Source organism: Varroa destructor, unplaced genomic scaffold (assembly GCF_002443255.2).
Source record: "Varroa destructor unplaced genomic scaffold, Vdes_3.0 BEIS01000006.1, whole genome shotgun sequence".
NCBI classification, from domain to species: Eukaryota; Metazoa; Arthropoda; class Arachnida; order Mesostigmata; family Varroidae; genus Varroa; species Varroa destructor.
Window position 1 is genome coordinate 15,403,157 of NW_019211459.1, and position 22,455 is coordinate 15,425,611.

Here is a 22,455-nt window from a genome sequence, read left to right on the forward strand (position 1 = left end):
TTATGTTTTGTGATATAAATTGTATGACTTAATGACAATATTAATTGAACACTTAAAACCACCTTTGAATTTCTGGTTTTTCGATAACGATATTCAAAGTGTACTTTAGCGAATTTACCGGCAACATTGAGTGGATCACCTGTTGGGGTGCCACGTCAGCTAACTGCGCGAGATATACAAGGTTCTTATGAAGGATGCTCTGATGTCTGAAAGAGAAACCGCACGTTGTCAACGAGTAGACGAGGCAGAGTTTTGATCATGGTAGACGGTTTAGTTTCAATCAACTAAAACCTGGATCATAATAATAACATAAGAAAACTTATGTAAAGCACGAAAGAAAATATCTCCAAAGCACTCCAATGTTTTTTTTTTGTTTAAACCTGGTCTAGCTAATTAACCAGCTTCCTGATATTGTTTCCGGATATATCTAGGCACTAACGTCACTGCTTACCACTCAGGCAGAAAGGTTCTACACCGAGTAAGAATAAAACGTCTAACCATGAGTTGTACATACCCCACATGCAACTAAATCGCTCAAAATGAGCTCGATAGATGTGCAGGGATGTGCTTGTATCGCTTGTGTAGCCTAAATTAGCTAATTAAAATACTGTCATTTTTCATCTCTACTTAAACATTTGAACGTACTTACTGAAGACATTCCTGAGTTTTTCCTTTGGCCTGATAATCGGCAATTGCCTGAATGAGCTGAGCGTTTTCGTCGAGCATCTAGAAAGCGAGGAAACATAAGTGAATTAGACATAAATTGCCATTTAAATGAGGTATCCACATCTTAAGTCTTAGTATCGTCGTAATTATGATATCTTGGAAATCAAACGTGAACATGTTACTGTACTCGACAAAGAGTGTCCCATAAAAAAATGCATTAGTCTTGTCCAGGCTATATTTCACAACAGTTTAAATATATATACGAACGGATCACTTAAATTGCAACAGATTGCTCATTTAAATTGACTATCAATTTTTGTGCCAAAAGGAAAATCGTGACTACCCTCGTTTTTGAGACGTAAAACAACAACATTTAACACACGATTTTTCACCGGAAGTTATAAAGCAATTTAGGCTAACGATCAGAGAAGGTATTTTCTTAATTTATAACCGAACTACCGAACTTATTGGATTTACAACAATTCAAAGCATATACATCAAAGTTGGCGAATAAGCCACGACTGTCTGTCAAACAGTGTTGCACAATTTAGTAGCCGAGGTGCGACAGTATTAATTTGCAAGACAAACAGGCCTGAAGTGTCCTATCTAGGTCGAAAATACTGCAAGAATTTTACGCTGAAAATTTTTCATACATGCGAAGATGCTTGCATATCAATGTAACCCTTTAACCTCATTAATTATTCTAATACGATTGAAATACATGAAATACATAAATTTTCATATAGGACGGTAATATGTACTTAATAAAAAAGGTACTATATTTATCATTGAGGCACAGAAATGTACGTGTTTACTGAGAGGCAACACCTACTTATTAGACCATCTGTGGTATTTGGTACTGTATTTCGTAGACACACACAAATAATAGATTAAATAGATTACATTTATTTTTAATGCGGTAACCATTAGTACACGCAGCTGTCTACCAACACCAGCATTGAATGTGTGGCTATTTGTGATTACAAAGTAAACGTATACATCACATAAACGAACATATTTAATAGAATCATTCTGATGAAGCCAATTTTAAGATAACGTGTAAAAATTGCTCGCCGATCACCGTATTACGCCGATGTCTTCCACTCAGAAAAACAAAAGGTGGCCACAGGAGGCCTTAACATAGCATAATGTGCCGCTCGAGATTCTCTTGTGGCGGCTGAAATAGAATAGTAAATAAACCGTCCCTAATCTATATCATGCAATTCGAGGAAATGATCAAGCGCAAACAGCGCCGCAAAATGTAGACAAAAATCAAACTCATATATCACTTTGATTTTTCGAAAAGCTTTGAAAAGGCGAAGTCAGTTATCTAACATTTCTAATAGCAGATAGACAATATTAATTTTTCATAACTTAATTACACATTGTGTAGATGTAAATAGTTAGGCTTGAACCAGCCATTCTTCCTAACTCTCTCAACTAGACGTTCCTCCGTCCAGACTACCGCATTGACAGGTAAATAACACCAAGAAGCATCAATCTTCGAAATATCAAACTGCAATGCGATGTAGGTTTTCTCGGATATCATTTGCCCTTATCGTAATACTAAACCCCGCCGACCAGCCATAAACCCTGTACTTCAGCTACTGAAGCGCTAATGATTGTTCCTTCTATGATGACATTTTTAGCTTGTCTCATTAACTCACCCTTTGTATTTGAGCCGGATTAGGAGATGGCCTCAACTGTTGTGCCGGACCGGGTGAGCTTGAGGGCCCGGGTTTGTTCGGATACGATGCCACCGACATCTTACCCTGTTACCCTTTAGCAACACTCCCACAAAACCCTGACACTCACACAAACGGTGGAGCACAAATTTGAACCGCAACATGCACGAAAGTTACACCCCACTGACGAACCAAGGGCGCCGCCGGTTCCGAACACTGCTACTGCAAACCGTACACAACTAAGACCAAACAAGCAACAGTAACCTATAGTTATCCTGAGATGTCAAATATAAGCGCGGGCGTTTGTGTCGTCTATAAAGGTAACATAGCTGCATCCTTCCTCCCGTCCTAAATTCTGCCAAATACGCTGCTCGCACTAAGTACACGACGAGGTTGCATAATTTCGAATCGCTGGGACTTGGCGTCTTTGTCAGTGTAAATCTTGACATTGAAAATATCCCTTGAAAGAATTAATGTTAGTTTTACGCAGTGAAACTTATATTCTGAAAAACCTAAGTGCATTGGTTTTGGCTTATTGGTGTTCGACGCTGCGAATTTTAAACATCAGAAAATGTCTTATACATAATATTATGCATAGTTCAGGCCCCTTAACGACTAAGGAAACATCACTCTACACCAGGAGTTATTAGTAGCAAACACGGATTGCAGACGATGGAGAATAAGTATACATAGAAATGGGGCGTAGATGAAGTGGCGCCAATGTTTAACATGCACCTACTTGCGACAGACTCAAAAATACTGCCTAGCATTATAAACAGAGACAGCAGATTATACAATGTAACAGAACGAAAGGCCCAATTTTAAGAAGATTCGATTTCGTGAATAAGCCTATTATTCAAATCTTGTGCATGATACATTCATCATCCAATGATGAATGTCTCGTCAATTTCGTCATAAAATAAATTAATAACGAAGTTTAGCAAAACAGGTCCGGTAAACAATACTTTTACCACTAAGCTCTGCCTACGGGAAGTTGTATAGCTATAATAAACTAATAAAATCTAAAAAAAGACTTCGTAAGATTAAAATGACTTGTGCGACCATAGGATGACAGAATCCGATCGACATGAACAAATAGTCTACCTCGTTAACAAAAACATTTGCGCCTTCAAGTCCAAAATATAAAACAAAATATAATCATGTATATTCGTATCGAAATAATGTATTATTCTATAGTTATCACGGTTTATAAGTAGCATACGTAATAGTGTCTCAGGTGCGTTTTGACGTCAATTAGATCGAATTACAGGTAGGTGAGTGGCCCATGTAAGATCTGTGGCCACCTTTTCCAAATACTAACATCTTAACTATTGTCTTGTTCTTATTACGACATCGCTTGTAATAACAGTATATTTCTGGATTAGTTTTTCTATGTGTTCGTTCAAGTTCTGTCCTATTAGACTCGAATCTCGGCGTTTGATATTTTCTATATGTGTATGAGTAACCCATTCGAAGTTTATTCTTTCCTACTCTATCCACCCAAAAGATTAATCTATTAAAATTAGTTATGGTAATGATTTGATTAAATTCCAATATATTTCCGTATTCCAAGCCCATAGATCAAAGGCAGAAAATATTTTGCCCAGCTGGTATGCCCTGGTTTGGCTTGGCTTACACATTACGCTACTTTTCCTGGTAATTTAAACTTAATACTCACTAAAAATGAACCGTACTTAACTGTTCTAAGGTCTAAGTAAATCATTTACAAATTAATTACGAGATGCGATTTTCTCTAGTTGGAAACGCGGTCATGTTCCCGATACCTATGTAATCTATCGCTACACGAACCACGATCACATAGATATTGCTATACATCAAACGGAAGTTACGATGGAAAACGAAAATTACAAACGTTACGAAAGACGCTTTCCGTGACAATATGTAAGAAGATTATTAGTTAGATTACTATATTAATAGAATGCGTTTTTCGAAATTGCGTATTTATCAAATATCAGATAATATGTATCTGATATTGTGACATTACAGCTGGCCATGAGAACAGGCTAAATCGGATGAATTGAATAAACACAGGTAAATCGAAGAAGATCGACTTAAATGCAGAAAAAAAACAAGAATTATCGAAAGACCCGTAAGTCAGTAAAAGATATACTTGCACCTCGCGCTAAACTCATTCGTAAAATATACGTGTTAGCTACAACCGGAACCCTTACAATTAGTGAAAGCGTAATAATTAACATATACATCGGATGAGTAACAATTTTTTACAATAATGAGTTACATTTTTTAAACGAGATTAAAACGTGTTACCTTCTGCTGAAAACACATAAATAAACCGACAAAATACCCATGTGCAGTTCATTTACCATAGGGAACTACACACGCTATCAAAGAGTTCTTCCATAGCTGACCTCAGTCTTACATAGTGAACGCATATATAGTTCAATTAAGTCGTCCTAACTCCTATTGACAACAATATTCTATGCCTACAGCACAAATAACAAACGATACTAAGTCTATTATTAAAATGTACTGAGTGCTATGGAAAAACTCAGTGTTGTTAATGTCATTGCATCATGGCGCAATATTCGCTCATAGCTTTGCTCTTTATTGACAACGAGTATATGAGTAATGACAATAATACGGACACCACGAATGAACGAGGTAAACGATGTTGTCACGTAATATATTTTTGTTCGATGGTATAAAGCCGACTGGCACGGCGGCATTCAGAGAACTGAGCATAGTTCTGTTGTTTTAACTCATGTCATGCATCTTGCTAGATTCATGTGCTGGTTTTGATGCTTCAGTTTGTCTCGACTTTCTTTACAATATCAGCTTTATACTTCGCCCGATTACATCGACTTAGACAATGGCGAATAGAGCTTATTGAGAGGAAAATGCTATATCCGAGCTATTATCAATCATTGTCTATGATAGCACTTATCTTCGAAATTTTAAAGCAGGACGACCAACGCATACAAAAAAATCAAATCTGATAAATTCATTCAAGTTGTGGACGCGAATAACATTTTCGATTTGTTTGTCTGTTTGTTGTCTAACTAGTACCTAGCATATATCGTTCAGTAGATAATTGTATATGCATTAACATCTATATGCGTATTCAGTATTCTTGTGTTCATATTTCTATCCTTCTTTCTATGAACGCATGATGGCGACGAATGATCGTATCCGTTATATGTCTGCTTGTTTTCTTCGTATATTTCTTCACAGCAGGGTACTACCACCTTTTATTTTGGTATATATATATATATAAGACAATAGCGCTTACATGACCTCCTATCTGACTAATCGACCCTCCATCTATGAGAAAACGCGGATGTTTTGTGTTTCTAACGGAGCAAAATACAAACATTAAACAACACGTTCCTACGCCTCACCTATCTGTGTCAATATTAGCATTAGCAAGTACTATCAAGCATAGTAATGCTATCACTATACGAGAATAGTTTAATAAGGATACAGCAAGGATACAGGAGCGCTACTACGCGAAGCTGCTTCTATCAGTATATCCGTTCCCCTCTCTACCTGGCTCTCCAGTAGATCACTTTGATGTATCGATGAGGTTCTGGATCTCGAGCACAAGCTGTCTTGCAATATTCAGTATTGCAGTTGTGTCGTGCCGCTCCGCCATCTCTGCACGAAAAAAACGAAAATATCAAGCCAACTTAAAAATAATTTAAGTAGAAGAATTCAATAAGCTATAGAAATGTCTTCAAACGGGCAGAGATATGATCATCAACCCGTTTGTTCAATAATAGATTATTTGGATAATTGGTAAAAGCCTAAGAATAGGATTCGACGTAATCGAAGGTACAATAATAATTAGCTTAGAAACGAAGCGGTACTGAAGTGAAATAACAGGTCAGTATAAAGCCTTGATGGTAGGGAGGGGCCATTTTAGCTTTTTTTTTTTTAGCATTCATCAGTGTTATATCCCGTTGTCTCGTTATGAGCGCCACCTAGATATAATCGCAGATCATACGCCGACGGCTATTTTCTCAGCTTGTATCTCAAGCAAATTAGTAATCAGGTGACTTTATGCTATTTTAAATATCTCGTCCAGTACCACATTGGCCACGTTTCTAACAATATTTGTATTAAATATGGCATTCGAATTAACCAGAATGTGTCTCTCCAAAAGAAATCTGCTATTGCCATATAGCTTGTTACTGCATCGATATTACAATAACAATATTTCCCCTCCATTAGTAATATCAATGTTTTTATGCAGTTTATTGAATGCTGTCCAGTTGTTCCTGCGTCGTTATCTGTCGTAGTCGTTAATGCACAGGCGAAAACAAAAAATACATGTAGCATTGAGCGCAGTACATAAGAACGAGAACGTGTCGTGCTTGAGCTAACAGATGATCTGGAAAGGCGGAGTCGGTGAGCGCGCTTTTGAGACAAAACATAGATGGTATAAACGTTATTTTTTGCGCACAACCGACGTTTATCATCCTAAAGAAAGCGATACTGAGCGTGATGACAATTGTTTACGCAGCAAAACTCTGCTGGATATAACAGACTTACCAGTACTGCCGACCATAATCGATCTCGTTGGTGAAACTACAGTTCATACGGAAGGTTACTCTAAACGTAAGTGCAAAGGGAAAATAACGGTTTGAGAACAACTATGGTTGATCGCAGTTACATAAAATAGCATTGTTAGATGGATACCACACATCAAACTAATAGTGATAATACTAAAGGAATCCACGCTAGAGACAAGACGGTGTACTTCTGCATTACGTTTAATTTATAAGATAATTTATATGTAATGACTTATTTAGAAGATAATTTATATGTATACAAATAAATAATGCAAAGTTTGACCACACTGCTCCGTACAAGGCTAATTAATACAACATAGTTGTTTGCTTGAGCAAGTAATCCAGTTTGAATCAGTTCGTACTTCTCAACTGCGAACTCCAGTAAGTTAGCATTACAATCATTGGTCTGAATTCTACTATGGACATAATAGTAGGTCAAAATAGACATGCTGCATTTACACTTGAATTTCCGTTAAAGTGTGTACCATGAAAAGCATCAAGTCGACTCAGTTTCTTATAAAAACGACCAAATTAAAATTAAATATCACTTTCGACCTAGTTTCCACCGGGCTACTGTGAAACTCGAGGATCTTCTCATCGCTTTTTTTTCTCTTACTGTCTGCTTTTTTGTTTCTTTACGCGTTGATAGGGTGTACCTTTGGAGGTACCTGGGTAAGGTATTTTTGAGTGAGCAAGGGTAAGAGATAACCGTACGACCGCAGACGAAGCCAGCTGACTAATGTGTGCGGTCCATACTCACTAAAAACCCGGGCCTTACTAACTTGGACTATACCTGGAACTACTTGCGTATCGCTTGGATAAACTAAGCCAAAGAGGAGCATTCTCGGCTAAAACCGTTCCTCCCTTTGCCCTTTCCACCATTGTCGGGCGGGGTATTTTATTTTCATAAAAATGCCTGCCCGTGCTGCTGCTTCCTTGTCGGGCAGCTAGGGGGCGCCGTGATCGCGACACGAGCGCCATCATCCAAGCAGACCAGCTGGGAAGTCCATACAAAATGGCGTTATTCCACTAGTCGCTGTTTTTGTGTAGGGCGCAAAGAGTAAAAATTTTTTCCGAACAAGTTTACGCGTCGTCGGATAATGTTGTATATCCGGATAGAAAATTGAACGACCGCAATTGTGGACTATTCTGTGTGTAAAAATTTTGCTAGGAAACCAGTGTTCACGCCGATTTAATAACGGGTGTCATTTGCGAGCAGGATTCCCTGACAAACGTGAGTGTTTTCAATTCGTGTCGCATAGCCGCTAGTGGCGGCGGTAGCCCGTTTTATAAGGGGCCGACCAGCATCCAGTATCATTTCTTCACAATAAGCTAGTGAATAGCTCCGCAAAACTGAGTATCAGCAATGCTGATTTGAGCCTGGGCCAATTGACTCTCTTACAATAGCAGCGTTTCAGCATATCGTTTTGGTGCTTAGCGCAGGTGGACTGGAAAAGTGGGACCATGTTAGCCTCCATGAAAAGCAATGGGTCTCGGGAAAGTTGAGAGTAAGAAATATAATTAGACCATACCGGTCAAAAAAGACGACTAAGTCTCCCAATGGGTGCAGTTTGTATTACACGTCTATTAGACAAGAAGGGCATACATTTTGCCAAGAGCTGCTGGCGCGTAACATAATTGCTATTACAGGTAGTCTGCCACCGTTGGCTTTGTTGATCATATAGTGTCCATCGACTTTCTATGATTGCCGGCGACCCCATTGGCAATAGTACCCGTCCAATAGATCCCCGATGTATTGGAAAAGTCGCATTTCCAGGCGTTTCTCTATTACATGTTAGATGTTTGTTATTGTAGCGTCATTGTTCAGCGATATCATAGGTGTTATTACATTTCGTGGCCAATATCGTCCGAAATCTTTTCACAGCTTAGTTATCAAATATTCAGCTCATCATGAGCTCCGGTAGCTCTGCTTCAATCAACTCGCGCCTCAATGGGTTAGGCAGCAGTCGATCGTTCACCTTGAAAGCGGGCTCCGTAGATGTTCTACGTATGAGCTGGTTATCAAGGCGTTTACAAACACTGCAACCACTATTACAACTGTTGATAATTCGCATTAATCGCTATAGCTCACTGAATAAATTCAGAGTAATAAATATATAATCATACAGGCATAGTAACATTCAGCCATTTATGTAGTCAGTAACTGGACGTCCTCGAGACGATATATTGATACTATAGCTGTTAGTCTATACTCAAATGGAATAAAGTTGTTGTGTGCAGGATCATTGCACACTAGGAAGTTCTGTTTTTTTTAAATGTGACACTTAATACTGGCTGCTCAGCTCGTGCAGTAGTGCTCTTGCAGAAAGTTAATAAATACTGAGCTATTTGTTTGACACCAAATGTGCGCTAATGTGATATCCAAAAAGAAACAGGTAATTCTTGAGTTTACATCATTTACTCGGTATTGACTTGCATTTTCATGAAAGGCAAATGTTGTAATTAAACCTAATTTCGAAGAAATTTTGCAGGTCAATACTGCATACCGCTTTTGTGCGTATTTGAAACGCTCTCGGAGCTATTATTTTTAAGGACAGGATTGACCGTTGGCATTTCTGCTTTTAAGACTATATTTTACTGAGCGATATCCAGGGAATGACCACCACAGCGTTAGACGAACAACGTTAGGTGTAATACTAAGTATAGCACTCGCTTGCCTAACTGTGTTATCTGCTGTTGTTGAACGCAACGTCGCAACGCAATTTTTCTATTGTTCTTTTCTAGAAACAGGTCACCAAACAAGCGTATTCTAAGTTGTTTTCCTGTGGCTGTTTCTCTCTGTGTCCGTGCTGTTGCCTTACAGATGCCGAGCGCTAGCGAAACGAAAATGAACCTGTCTGCCCTGCAGCAGGTAGATCCCGAGATTAACGAGATTGTTGATTCGGCAACGCAAGTAGCGCTGTTCCAGTACTCAACACAAACAAGCCAATGGACAAAGACCGACATTGAAGGAGCGCTATTCGTTTATGCTCACCGAAATCCGAGTGAGCGCGGACTTATCATCCTGAATCGGCACTCGCCGAAAAACTACAAGGAGCCAATCACCGCTGACATTGAGTTCAAAATGAATCAACCGTTTCTCATTTATAAGACGCCATCGGGTCAAATTTTTGGGGCATGGTTCTATGTCGCAGACGAGTGCACCCGAGTAGGAAATCGATGTTGTCGCCTCGTGAGCTACCTAAAAAAACGCGAGAAGAGCGCTGGTGGCGGTGGAGGACAAGGATCATCCGATAAAACTAACTCGATTCTTCAAGGATTACTCCTACCGCCAAACCCCGGGGGTAATGTTGGTAGTAACAATAATGAAAAAAACGGTGGCGGCAATAATTCTTACAATAACCTTAACAATAATGGAAACAGCAACAATCACAACAGCAGTAATGGCAAACAGAATGGTCAGCAGGCTCCTCAGGGTAAAGATATTATGAGTCTATTGCAGCGGGCCCAGATCGAAGATAAGCCGCCAGCGAAAAAGCCGCTTGGTCAGAACAATAATGCCAACCGGAAGCAGGAAGGCCTCAACGGCACGGGCGGCCAACGTCGGATGAACGGAGGACAAGGTGGCGGGCATTATGAGTCCAGCCCCGGCGTCCCTGTCGTGCACAAGCCTGTGCCCACAAAGGCCCTCCCACCTTCGGTAGAGCAGTTGTTTAAATCCGCCGGTCGGAAAACACAGCAACAGCAAAATTCCCAACAGCAGCAGCAGCAAAATTCCCAACAGCAAAATCAGGTGTCATCGAGTAATGGTAACAGCGGAGCAACCACCTCAGGAGTACAGCTAATCCAGTCTCTAGCTCAACAGATTCCGCAAACACCACAGCGTGCTGAACACGCCTTGGATCGCCTTCTCAGTCTAGCTGGTAGCAGCCCTACGTCGAGCCATATTGGAGTCGTAGCACCAACTGCTCCGCCTATGAATGACTGCATGGCGAGCATTCTTAACAAACTCAACGAGTCAGCCCAGAAAGTCCAAAGAGAGCAACAACAGTTACAACAGCACGCTGCAGGAGGTTTGGACGCTGGTAGGATCAGCCCCCAGGAGTCTGCCCCACCGGTCAGCAGAAGCAACCTTGCCAACGCCTTGTTCGGAGCTCTTGCAGGTGGGGCGGTTTCTGCAGGAACAGCCGGTACTCCACCAGCTGGTGGAACAATTGGCGGCGAGAAAAAGCTAACGCTGATCACTCCTGAAATGCTCGAGGAGTCATTGTCGCAGACTGGACCTATGACGCCACCGCAGTCACAGCCAACAGCGACAGCGGCGGCATTGAGTCGCACAGAACTGCGAGGTGCGCTCGTTCACCTGCTCGAAAACGACGACGATTTCCTCACCAAAATTCACCATGCCTATCTCCAAGGAGCCAGCCGGCGTAAGTTGCTAACAACGTTTCCGTACGATCATGTCTAAGCGACGCTCGAAGCGAAAACCACTAGACGATTGGCCCCACGGCCATAGAGGCACTGGGGGGAGTTGATAAGCTGAGCTCGAGTTGATCGCACACGATTGGGTATTATTATGATTATTAGACAACAGATCGTATTAAACGCTACACAGGCAATACTGACGACTGACATTGGATCACTGATTGACCCACTGATACGTCGTTGTTATACGGCATTGTATGAATCCATACACGATGACTGTGGTGCTTCTCTGGCGTGTCTGTTTCGAACAGAGATAGCGTGCGAACTGATAACGTAAAAGGTCCTTCGTGTACAGCGATCCAGATTGTTTAGCTGATTGGCAGAGAAGTGCCGCCGAACACGTAGCCGAGTGACGCAGTTATTATTGATAGTGGTAATTATAAAAGAATTACGGGAAAGAGAATTAAAAAGTGGGATTATCATTTGCGACGACGGTGACAGTGACGAAATCACGTCGAAATAATTATAATTACTATTATGACCGCCTGAACGATCAAATAGATCGCCCTACAATGTCTATACACGCATGGATAGTTACTGAATATAAGTCTACTAGACGAAAGAGGAGAAATTAATTACAAATGAATGAAAATAATGAACGGGCGAGTGCGAACGAAAGAATAACACAGTGGATGAATTGCTGCTATTCTCGTCGTTTGAGAAAAGCCTGTTTGCCCCATCGAAAAAACAAGATGAGATGGACAACTGACACATGTCACGTAGAATCAGTAGATTAAATTAAGCAAATGCTTTCAAAAACCTACAATGTAACATAAGCAAAGGTTAGATAAGCAGGCCATTTAGGCGGAGCAATCTAGTTCGTATATCGCTGTTAGTATCCAGAAACCAAATGAACGTCTAATGCATCTTCCTGTTTGAGCGATGGCCACTTGAAGTAGAAGAGGAGTCGTTCAGAGGTTTTGCGTTGTTTGTTGGATACCAACATGGCATAGATCAAGTAGATCGATCGCTAAAGGCGGATGGTTCCATAAGGATAGACGGTTTCATAATGACACGCTCACTGCCATGATACTGCTGTTATTATTGACACTAGCACACTGAGCGTCTTATGTAAGAGATCGAAATGTGCTTTCTGTGTTGGAAAGCGTGACAAGGTCTGGTCGATTTGTGAGGGCAACTGTTCATCCACAGCAGCAGCAGCAGCAGCAAATGATGTGTGGAATGAAACGGTTTACGTCGAATGAATGTGTCTGTATAAATGGCTTTTGAGATGTGTGTGTCAAGTCAGAGAAATTACATATATATATATATATATATATATATATATATATATATATATATGATATAATGATAAATAGATATAATTATACAGAGGAAACAGGGAAGGAAGGGGAAAGCGCGATTGTGAACGAAAAATATGTGAAGATACCATTTGACGACAATGTTGAGAATCGACAGATAGAAAACAAACGACAAAACGCGTGGCAAAGAAGGAAGAGAAAAAAAAAAAGAAAAAGAATAGAAAAAGCCGGATCTCGAAAATTTTACAAAGGTGTACGCAAAGAGGTTGCATTATACGACTATGATATGACCAAGTACTCACGACGAGAGTAATGATAGAAAAGAAGCTTCTTCGGTTCGCAGTGACAACGATTATTATTTTACAATTCAAGCTTCTCGGATCATTCGTGGCCATCGATTGCACTGTTATATGGATTAGTTGATAATAATGGCTAGCAGTCCACATACGTATTTTGGCCCGTATCCTACCTAAGGGAAATTGAAGAAACCGAAAAACTCTTCCGCATCAGCAAAATGCAGAACAAAAAAGGGAGCCGGATAATTTGCGCACATGCAAATACTGTACGAGACTGTGTATGCGTTTATCTTTCGGCCTAAGTGAATTGGGGTCGATAGTGTACTTCTGTGGGGTAATCTCTTGGCTCGGATGGCTAGTTGTCGAAACTTTGACTAATTGTATTTACTTTGATTATTATTATTGGAAGATTTAACTAACTACTTCTTCTTTATTGTACCCATTCTTCCCGATTAGTCTATGCACTTGTTCATCTCCTAAGAACTCATTAGTTCACCCTGTCATCAAAATTATATATTGTCACATCATTGTCAAGACTTGTATCCGAATTACCCTTAATACTGTAGCCGGTGGTTATTATTTCTGGAAAATTTTTTACAATGTGTTTCGAGCGACTTGGATCGTGCAATGCTATATTGTCCTTTAGTTATATATAATTACTACTTATGGAGGCAGTTCCGAAGCGGCTACGCTCGCAGATGGTTGCGTGGTTATTGGTTAGGATGAATGTTATCATTAACATAAAAATGTCTCTTTACGAATCCTGCATTACGCTTCTATTCCCGAATTCAGTCGACTAGATTGTCATAGGACCACAATTCTAGTAGCATGACTATTACCATACGACAGCCAAGCCAGACCAGTCATCACTACTATAGCTGTATGTAATTAATCCAACTTTTATAAGATGCTATGTTTTTTTCCTGCTTCATTTTGATTTTTTCGCTGAATTATTATGTAAAAATGTGCTGCACGACTATAACTGTAAAGACATGGTGAAGGCGTCCAGGATATCGTCTTCGCGACGCATTTTGCGTAAAGCAAACGGAGAATGGACAACGGAGTTGAGTAGAAAGAAATAGAGATGAATGAAAGGAAGTGCTACACACGAGGACAAGCGTTAAAAGAAACGTGCAACCAGCAGCATGGCAATTAAATGCAAACAAGACATTACCAATGAATAAATGTATAATGCAAGTGAGTCAGTAACGTGATGAGGCCATTGAAAACATTGTATTGTTTTGCTGGCGGTATTCAGGCAAACAATCAGGCCCAGTCGAGGTGCCTATTAAGCTAAGGAGAGCATCAAAGAGCGTAAAGCTGTTCAAGGCCAACAAGTAGGGTTCAGCTGAAAAAAGTCTGATCGCAGACGATGGCAGTCAGCAAGCGAAGGGTGGGCAGCGACTTTAATGTCAAGTACTTTTTTCTTGTCTTTCGTTCCGTCTTGGTGGTAACAATATTAAAGGTCCTAATTTGCAATGAGATACTTAGGACGTAAATGTCGTCCCGGAAACAATGAAATAATGGGCTCCTATGCGGAGAAGAGTGACAGATTGATAAGTGGAAAGTGGTAACAGGCACGTATACGTTGTGAGGCGAATCGATGAGGGAAATATGCGGACGGCAAGTGGAAAAACAAGGGCATCCAATCAAAGCCGAAATGTCGATAGGAAATGTTATTGAAAAAAAGGCTGGCAAAAGAAGGTCCCAGAAAATCGAATTATGCGTTAGAAAAAAAGAACTCTAACAGCTGTCAATGAATGTGAGCCTGTTCAGGTTAAAAAATATTTTTGTCACGAGACGGACGTACTGCGAAAGGCAGTGGTCCACCACGGGGGTGATTGATCACGGGGGCAGTTACTTGCGGAAGATGACAGAATGAAGGAACAGTGATCTAGCAAATAGAGATATGTTCAAGAAGGAGACTTCGCCATTTCTAGAGAATTAACGAACATCATAGAATCGAATAAGTGTAGGGGTACAAGGGACAAAGACGCTGACAGAAAACACATTCAACGGATGTGTGTATGTAACGAAGAGGGTTCGTGTTGGTGCATCCTGGAGCACTTAGTAATAAAAATCTGCGTTTAGTTTCTTTGTGTTGGGAGAATAATATAACAATAAATCAGGTTTTCATCGCTAGTTTCTAGCCGTAAGTAACACTCCCCTAAGTCAGTCTATAGCAACCTAATTATACCCATATGAATGTATACATCTTGATTTTCTTTTTTCATGGATTATATATGTATATATTCCTTTTGGTTTTTTTTTAGATATCCGGCAATTAGTATGTCTATTCCTAGCTTGAAGGCGTTCTCGCAAACAAACACCGACCAGCCAGATTTCTACTTCTAGTAATTCAAAGAGATGATTTGGTGACCCACGTGGGCGATGTGAAGAAACAGGCAACAGGCAAGGCGTAAAGTATGCGTTCATCCTAAATGTATCTAAGTCTTGAAGTTGAGAACGAGAGTGTCGATACAGACGCAATACTGATTAATATTATTTAGAGTAATAAGAATATCATATATGTACACTAACCGATTGACCGAGTTCCCGATGCTAGAAAAGGGGCCAAGTTTTGCACTAGCTGTTATTTGGTCCCCATATGAGAGAAGATGAAGACTGATTCAGAGATATTGGTCAATGATAACGGAACATTATTACACACATATTTATATATATATATATACACACATTATATATACAAATATTACTTCACACACAGACTCGCTCAACCAAGAGGATTTAATGAGGTTTAATCGATGATTGAAAGAGGCGCAAAGCGCCTCGCGAATAACCCGCTGTCGACGGAATACCGAAAACTTGATCGATGAATAGTTGGGTACAGATAAAAAAAAATGGTAATGGTTAGCTGGCAAATAATGAATGGCGCCTACATAGTGAAGAACTCATATCCTCGTCGCTTCATGAAACCAGTAGTATTAATGACAGCTCGTGGATGGACGAGGCTGCAGACCAAACTGGGGGTTCTGTGATGAATACGAGGTGATTTAAGAATGAGTATGCAAAGAACAAGCTTTTCATTTCACGAGAGAGGAGAGTTCCGGAAATGGCATCGAGGAAAGAGGACTCTATGCAGAGATGAGGATCACGGCAGTCACCAGCAACACTCCGGCGGTGGGTTGAAGTAAATGTCTAACCGTGTTCAATTGCAAGAGTGAAAACTGAAGAATATTTACCCTTTAAGCGATCTCGGTGAAAGCGGTGGCGACCATTCTACACAAGGGGATAGAATTACTGGCCGTAACAAAATTGTTTACGGAAACTAAACAAACGGACGGCAGTTTTTATATATGTAAACGGCCGATTGAGCATTGTACCAGCAGTGATGATATTAACGATGATAAGACATACAAGACTGATAGCCGATCATTATACTTGACGCAGGAATATTTCAAGGTACAATGACGCCACAAATGGGAAGCCGTATGCTTCGACCTAAAATAGTTGAGAAGTGCTGGAACAGCCGGCGCCTCCGATCGATCGACTGATTATCACATCTTTTGCTTGAAAGCGCGTCTTCGTCAAAGATCCTAAGGTTCCATTCGACAAAGGGCTGCGCCGCTCTCAGACCATACCCGCATTGATGCACAGTATAGCAGTGATTTCTCGCCGCCCAGATGTGTGTGTAATTTTGTGTATATAATCGTTTTTTGACTCGTCGCGTCTTCAGGCTGATTCGGTGGTCGCTTTTGATGCCGGACAGTTGTGTGAACGGGTCGTTTAAGCTGTCTATATGGCTTGTTGTGGTTATGGAAGTAATACATGCGGTGGCAGCGCCTATATATGTGTCAGTTTGATTCGCTGACCGTTTGAAGAGCTTCTTGTGTCCACGGCCGCCATCAGCTGACACCAACGATGACAATACTAGCTAGAGCACGAGGCTCTTAAGCAGACTGAACTGGACTAACTACTGACAAAAATTGCGATAGCATTTTCTGCTGGATTTACGGCGCGTTGCAGCAAAATTGTTTGTTCGTCATATTTCTTTGCCCCTGAGTCAACTGGGCCGCTTTCGAATAGAAAGGAGGTGTTACGCTGCAGATTTGCTAACCCGATAGAAGCGATCAAGTGTTAATCCGAGCAGACCAGCCTGTCTTGACTGTTCTCGTTGCTACATTATGTGCAAAGGGTGTGTTTCTCCTTACTGAATACAATGATAATATTGGTTGCCGGTTTCGAGGCCATTGATGAATGGCTATGATCGTGCTAATGTGCAGAATTTTTCATAGAACCTTGCCTGGCGCCTGTTCTAAAACTACCCCTGAGCTAGCAATGTTCTATCAATCCGGTAATCACAAATAGGTATTTAATGAGGGAACGAAATAAGACGACGTACTGATTTAAATTTTCCAGAGTATTGATCGATGATCAAGAGCCAGAGAATGGTTGCCTTACGAGCCTTTTTGACGGAAAACAGAAAAGGAAAAGGTACTTCGCAAGAGTGGAGCCAATTTAATAATACTAAGATGGATTTTCGATGTTGGAGGGAAAAGTGCGATTTGAGATTAATTAATCGGGTGAGCGAAGTGAATGACATTTAATAGCGAGGCGTGTGATTCCTCAAAGGTGAACGCTGACCACGGCTTCGCGAAGTAAAGGAGTAAGGCTCACTTGGGCTGTAGACACTATGAACGAGATATACAGCGGTTTAATTACATGCAAAGGTTACCCAAGTAACAATATTTGAATAGATTATGGACCTGCAACTAAATGCCTAAATAAACATAGGTTACGGCGGGATCCATTCTCGAGTCTCCGCCATATGCCCGGCCACTGGGCCACATAAGATGTCGGTAACATCACGTGGCGTGAGCTAGGTCGACAGCACACGTCGATAGAGTGCATATAGAGAGAGGTCTAGCATATCCCTTAACAATGTTTTCTGGGAGCGTATGCTTGTCGCATTCTATTCTTGCAGATTTATGCACTTTAAACTTTATACACACAGAATAGTGCATAGAGACGTGAAGGAACTTATCGCATAGGGTGGACATACGGTGTCATTGATCTCAACAACACGATGGTAACGACCTATACAACCTATTTCGGGCCACCAAGTTCCATGGGTACGGCGAAATAGAGACAGCAAATAGTTCGATACAAGCGCAATGTTACATCATAACGAAACTTGAAAAACAGGGAGGCACGAACCTTTGTCGTCCTCTTGTGTTCCGTATATATGCATATCCCTAAGCGAAGAGTGGAAAGCAAGCCGCTATGTTTCCTTACATTTTGTCATGCTTCAAAAAGATTTGTTGTCGATTGAGCAAGCGCAAGTGCCCCGCAGTAAATAATTTATCACCGGCCCAGGACGGATACACATACAGACCGATCACGACAATAACAATATCTGTTAACCTACCACTAAGCTGTTGCAGGCTAGCGGAGATCGTCCTTCGACGAGTGGGTCCCGTCCTGCTCTGCCTTTGACCCATTTTCAATAAGTTACGATATAGTTTGTCATTAACGGGAAAAAAATAGCCCAATAGCCCAAGTAGCCGACGGAATTTTTGAACAGGGTTTGGAACAGAAACCCGAATTAGATTTGTGAATTCGGGTATTCGTAACTTGTGCTCTATGGACAATTGTCGATGAGAGAATATCACTATATTCGGATCGTTTTTCAAGTTCATTAATAAACTAGTTACTAACTAGTCATTATCTAAGCAGCATACATAGTAGCTATGTTTGAATTGAGGAGAAATATTCTATTAGTAAGATAATATGCAAAGAGTATTTGTGTGTGCTGGAAAGTTACTGGCTGGTTACTATCATTATCACTATTACTGAAAATAACAAGTGTGGGACGAAAAGTCTGGGAAATGAATAACTGGGTCATAGTGGGTGTACGAAATTGTGCAAGAATCTGAAAAATACGACTGTGGCATAAGGAAGCGAGCCCTGGGGAACATTCGTGGCGCTGGAGAACATGCCCATGCAAATATGCGGAGGCATCTTGTCTACGGTTCAGTTCTAAGTAACAAGAGAAAATTAGCTAATTGAAAGCATGGGCTGAGGCAAAAGACGAACAGGTCCGTTATAGATGCGGTGAAATAAACCGGGCAAGTATATAGCACGAAGATAAAAATGAGCGTGCGTTATGCGCAAACAGAAAAGCACAAAATAAGACAGTGTGTGTAGATGAAAAATATAAAGTATCACTCTCTGATCAAAACGATGCCATGACAATTATGGTAATGAGAATTTCATTTTTTTGGCTGCCCGGTCAACTTAATTATTGGATGCGCTCGTGAAGCCTTAATAACAACAAGAGTAGGTGATGAACACCAAATCAAAGAAAGTAGGGAATTCTAAATTTGCGGCGGCAGCTGCAAAGTTTCAAGGATCGAGGTCGTTTTCACAGGCCCGAGCAAAACCTACTTGTGTATCAAAACCGTGAGGGAGTTTTCTCACATAACCTCTGCAGTGCAGAGTGCTTCCACTTGAAACAGTGACGGCACGGATTTTCGAAACTGAGAGATAACGTTAAAAACTGGGTGGAAAATTCGCAACGAAGAGGACAAGTGGTGGCATGAATGATGAAAAAGAAGGGTGTCAAAGGAATTGAGCCTTTGAGTTGTAATTCGATAAACAAGGAAAATTTTTTAAGTAGGTTTCTCAAACAAAGATCTGCCTTCAAAGCTGAAAGACCAATCAACAACGGTAACAGACAGCAACACCAGTACCAAAAATATAACGATAATAACTTTGATGTGACTGATGGCTCTTGTTTATAGAGCAGCGTTGTATAGGTAATGGAAGGCAACAATTCGATAAACTAATTGGCGAGGAAAAATAAATGTGTGATATTTCTCATTATGCGTCGTTTGTGTTTTCACTTTGACGATTATTAGGTTTACGATTGAGTAAATGCAATGCAAGTAATTCCATAGATTGCTACGAAGTTGAAGAAAATAGGCATCTTCACCTATTTAAAGCTAAAAATAATAGTAATAACATTAATTAATTAATAAGAAAAATTATTAATATTATATTAAATTTTCCATTTCAGTGTTGACAGCTTCAATATAAAGTATGTAGATTAAAAGAATAACTAAGCGATTAACAGAAACCAATTTTTACGAGATTACACTACGAGACAACAACATCAGCAGCTAAAGTGATATTGGACTGAACCAGAAAGAAGTACCCCTTTGTTACTTCAGACAAGTGATTGTATTCGTGGATAATACTCTTCTCCCTTCTTGCCCGAATCTTAACGATTCATACATATACTTTTACTTTCCTATAATAAACAAATATCATTGGCGTGTTCATGTCCCTAGTGTCAAGAAAAAGGACAACAGGTATATAAAGCCGCAACTCTCGTTAATGTTATTATACCATAACTAACTCGTCAACTTCAGCGATGTACTTCAAAACAACTTAAGTTCATCATAGGCGTATACGGATGCTTTGGAAGTATATTATCCAGGAATCTTTTATATATCCAGTCGCAGCTATTGCACCAAGTATTTCTTTTTCATTCAAAAAATCAGGGCTCCACTATTAGCTGATGCACTTTTTTTGAACAATAATTATCCTATCATTGGGCGTTAGAGTAGCTAGTCCACTAACCGTTAAAGAAGCGGATAATATCAGTAAAGTCCATGCGGTTCTCGAGGATAATCTCGCGATAATATTTAACCATTGCTAATGCGACGAAGAGACCGAACGAAGGACTGGCAACGTGTTGTGCTGCCCAAATTGTCTCCCACACCTGAAGTATATGCGTGTCAAGAACATTTAATTGCATTTAATTTTAAGCAATGAAATGAAGTCACGTGAAAAATAGTAAAAACTGTGCTTCGTCTTCAATAAAGAATCATGGTAATTTTGTTGTTCCCTTTAGCTATACAAAGTCATTACGGTCTAATTGGTAATTGAGACGATTTGGCTGACTGCTATATTTTACCTGGAAAACGTCATCGTAAACCAGCTCTCGTTTGAAGTCGAGTAAAAACCATCGGTAACAGAAGTAAAAATGAGTGTAATCCCCATTTTGCTGCATCAACGAAAACATTTCGTTGTCCAAAATCTGAAACAACAATGGCCAACGATTATAAGGTGCAATCTATTAAGCATGTTAAACCTGATGGCCAACTAAGACATTTTGAGTGAATGATCTCTATTGTCGTTGGTAAATCTTAAAGCTCCCACCTGTATCAATGATCGCATGTTGGCAAAGTGTTCATCCATCGCTCCCCCATGAGGGAAATTGGCTGCCATCCTTTTCATGAGTTCGCAAAAGCATGAGTAGGTCATTACCTCTACGAATCGAATACAAGCAAAAACATAATTAGATTCAATCATGTAGTCATTCATCCGCATTAACAGATATAAACAGCTTTCCACAATTATATCTAATTAGCCGAGTTCTGCAGAAGTTACTGTCACTTGTTTTTTGCAGTTATCCGTCGTTGTAGAGACAACAGACTTTACTCCTTGAAATGCTCCCGACAAACGAAGCAACTTGGTTTGTTGACGACTCCAATAAACTGTGATCATCAAACAGGTTAGCTTAAGTTGCTGCTATTCAGCTGCTACGACAGCAATGCCAGTGCAAATCGATGAAAAAAATGCAGCTCATGGCTAGATAACCATGAAACGTAACCATACGATTAAATGTTAAGGGGCGAAGCGGAAGCGAGTTTTTCTGTCCAACACGTCCTCATTTAGCGTCCAATTTTCTAAAAAAAGCTTACCATCATCGAAGACAGCAAGCAATGGGGCGGCTAAATCGCACATTCCCTGAACGTAACCAACATCCAGATGTTCCCACACGTATGTACACATGACATTTCGCAACTTGTCCAAATTATCCCCATTTTCAAAGTAGGACACGTTGCGATCGCAGCGTCTAACATCCTTATCGATTCGGTGCATATTTAGGCCGAATAAGTCTAGCAGATCAGACTAAACAGAGAACGAAGGATTACATACAAAGGCAGATTTTTTCAAATAAACGAAATTTTCCGTAAATGCCTTGTTATCAAAGAAGACTTGTTATATAATGAAAATATATCCCAATAATTAACATCCTAAGATGAGTTTCGATTTTAGGTAGCTTGAAATAAAGAACAGTTGACAGGTTATACCTCAGTGCCTTTAAATCCAATAACATTAGAATGAAGCTTGGCCCCCTTTAGGGAGCTTTTGAGTAAGTATGATTTTTTATTACAGGTGGATTTTCTAACCGTAAATGCAGCTCCTGAAGACGACGCCGGCGAAGCGCATTCGCTTCTAGGCTCCACTGTTAATTCATGCAAAGACAATGAATTAGAAAGCTCAGGCCCTTGGAGACAACCGAAAGCTGCCTGATCTCCTGCTGATGTTCGTTCATTTTCGTTCTCTTCAGGATTGTCATTATAATTATCTTCAAGATCGTTCTCTTCACAGGATAGCTTCGTTGTACATTCCTAAATATCGCAATATAATTAGATGGCTCCATATATATATATATATATATATATATACATATATTAAATGAGGGTGTATCGCAATCCTTATTATTGAGTAG

The 22,455-nt window shown here is 40.2% G+C and overlaps 3 protein-coding genes across 7 annotated transcripts in view; 1 reads left to right on the forward strand and 2 right to left on the reverse strand.

Annotated features, from left to right (window-relative positions):
- LOC111252699 (uncharacterized) overlaps window positions 1–2,887 on the reverse strand; it is a 6,229-nt gene extending 3,342 nt beyond the window's left edge. Inside the window, exons 1-3 of the mRNA XM_022811003.2 lie at window positions 2,334–2,887; window positions 650–726; window positions 119–206 (exon numbers count right to left, since the gene is read on the reverse strand). Of these exons, the coding sequence (XP_022666738.1) occupies window positions 119–206; window positions 650–726; window positions 2,334–2,432 (264 nt within the window). The 5' untranslated portion in view covers window positions 2,433–2,887. The remainder of the gene's footprint in view (window positions 1–118; window positions 207–649; window positions 727–2,333) is intronic.
- A 2,030-nt stretch (window positions 2,888–4,917) lies between these two features.
- Window positions 4,918–22,455, reverse strand: part of tbc (trabuco) — a 43,991-nt gene continuing 26,453 nt past the window's right edge. For both annotated transcript variants that reach the window (XM_086992935.1, XM_022810998.2), the window contains exons 16-21: window positions 22,133–22,354; window positions 21,641–21,851; window positions 21,096–21,205; window positions 20,851–20,973; window positions 20,514–20,655; window positions 4,918–5,987 (exon numbers count right to left, since the gene is read on the reverse strand). In XM_086992935.1, the coding sequence (XP_086849061.1) occupies window positions 5,896–5,987; window positions 20,514–20,655; window positions 20,851–20,973; window positions 21,096–21,205; window positions 21,641–21,851; window positions 22,133–22,354 (900 nt within the window). In that variant the 3' untranslated portion in view covers window positions 4,918–5,895. The remainder of the gene's footprint in view (window positions 5,988–20,513; window positions 20,656–20,850; window positions 20,974–21,095; window positions 21,206–21,640; window positions 21,852–22,132; window positions 22,355–22,455) is intronic.
- Window positions 6,363–22,430, forward strand: LOC111252701 (uncharacterized). 4 transcript variants are annotated; one of them, XM_022811006.2, is made up of 3 exons: window positions 6,363–6,950; window positions 9,729–11,295; window positions 21,346–21,548. In XM_022811006.2, the coding sequence occupies exons 2-3, from the start codon at window positions 9,729–9,731 to the stop codon at window positions 21,453–21,455; spliced, it is 1,677 nt and encodes a 558-aa protein (XP_022666741.2). In that variant the 5' UTR covers window positions 6,363–6,950; the 3' UTR covers window positions 21,456–21,548. The 4 variants fall into 4 exon arrangements, with proteins under 4 accessions (XP_022666741.2, XP_086849062.1, XP_086849063.1 ...); XM_086992936.1 differs by lacking the exon at window positions 6,363–6,950 and adding an exon at window positions 7,866–8,138 and having other exon boundaries at window positions 21,346–21,546; XM_086992937.1 differs by lacking the exons at window positions 6,363–6,950; window positions 21,346–21,548 and adding exons at window positions 7,869–8,138; window positions 22,119–22,430.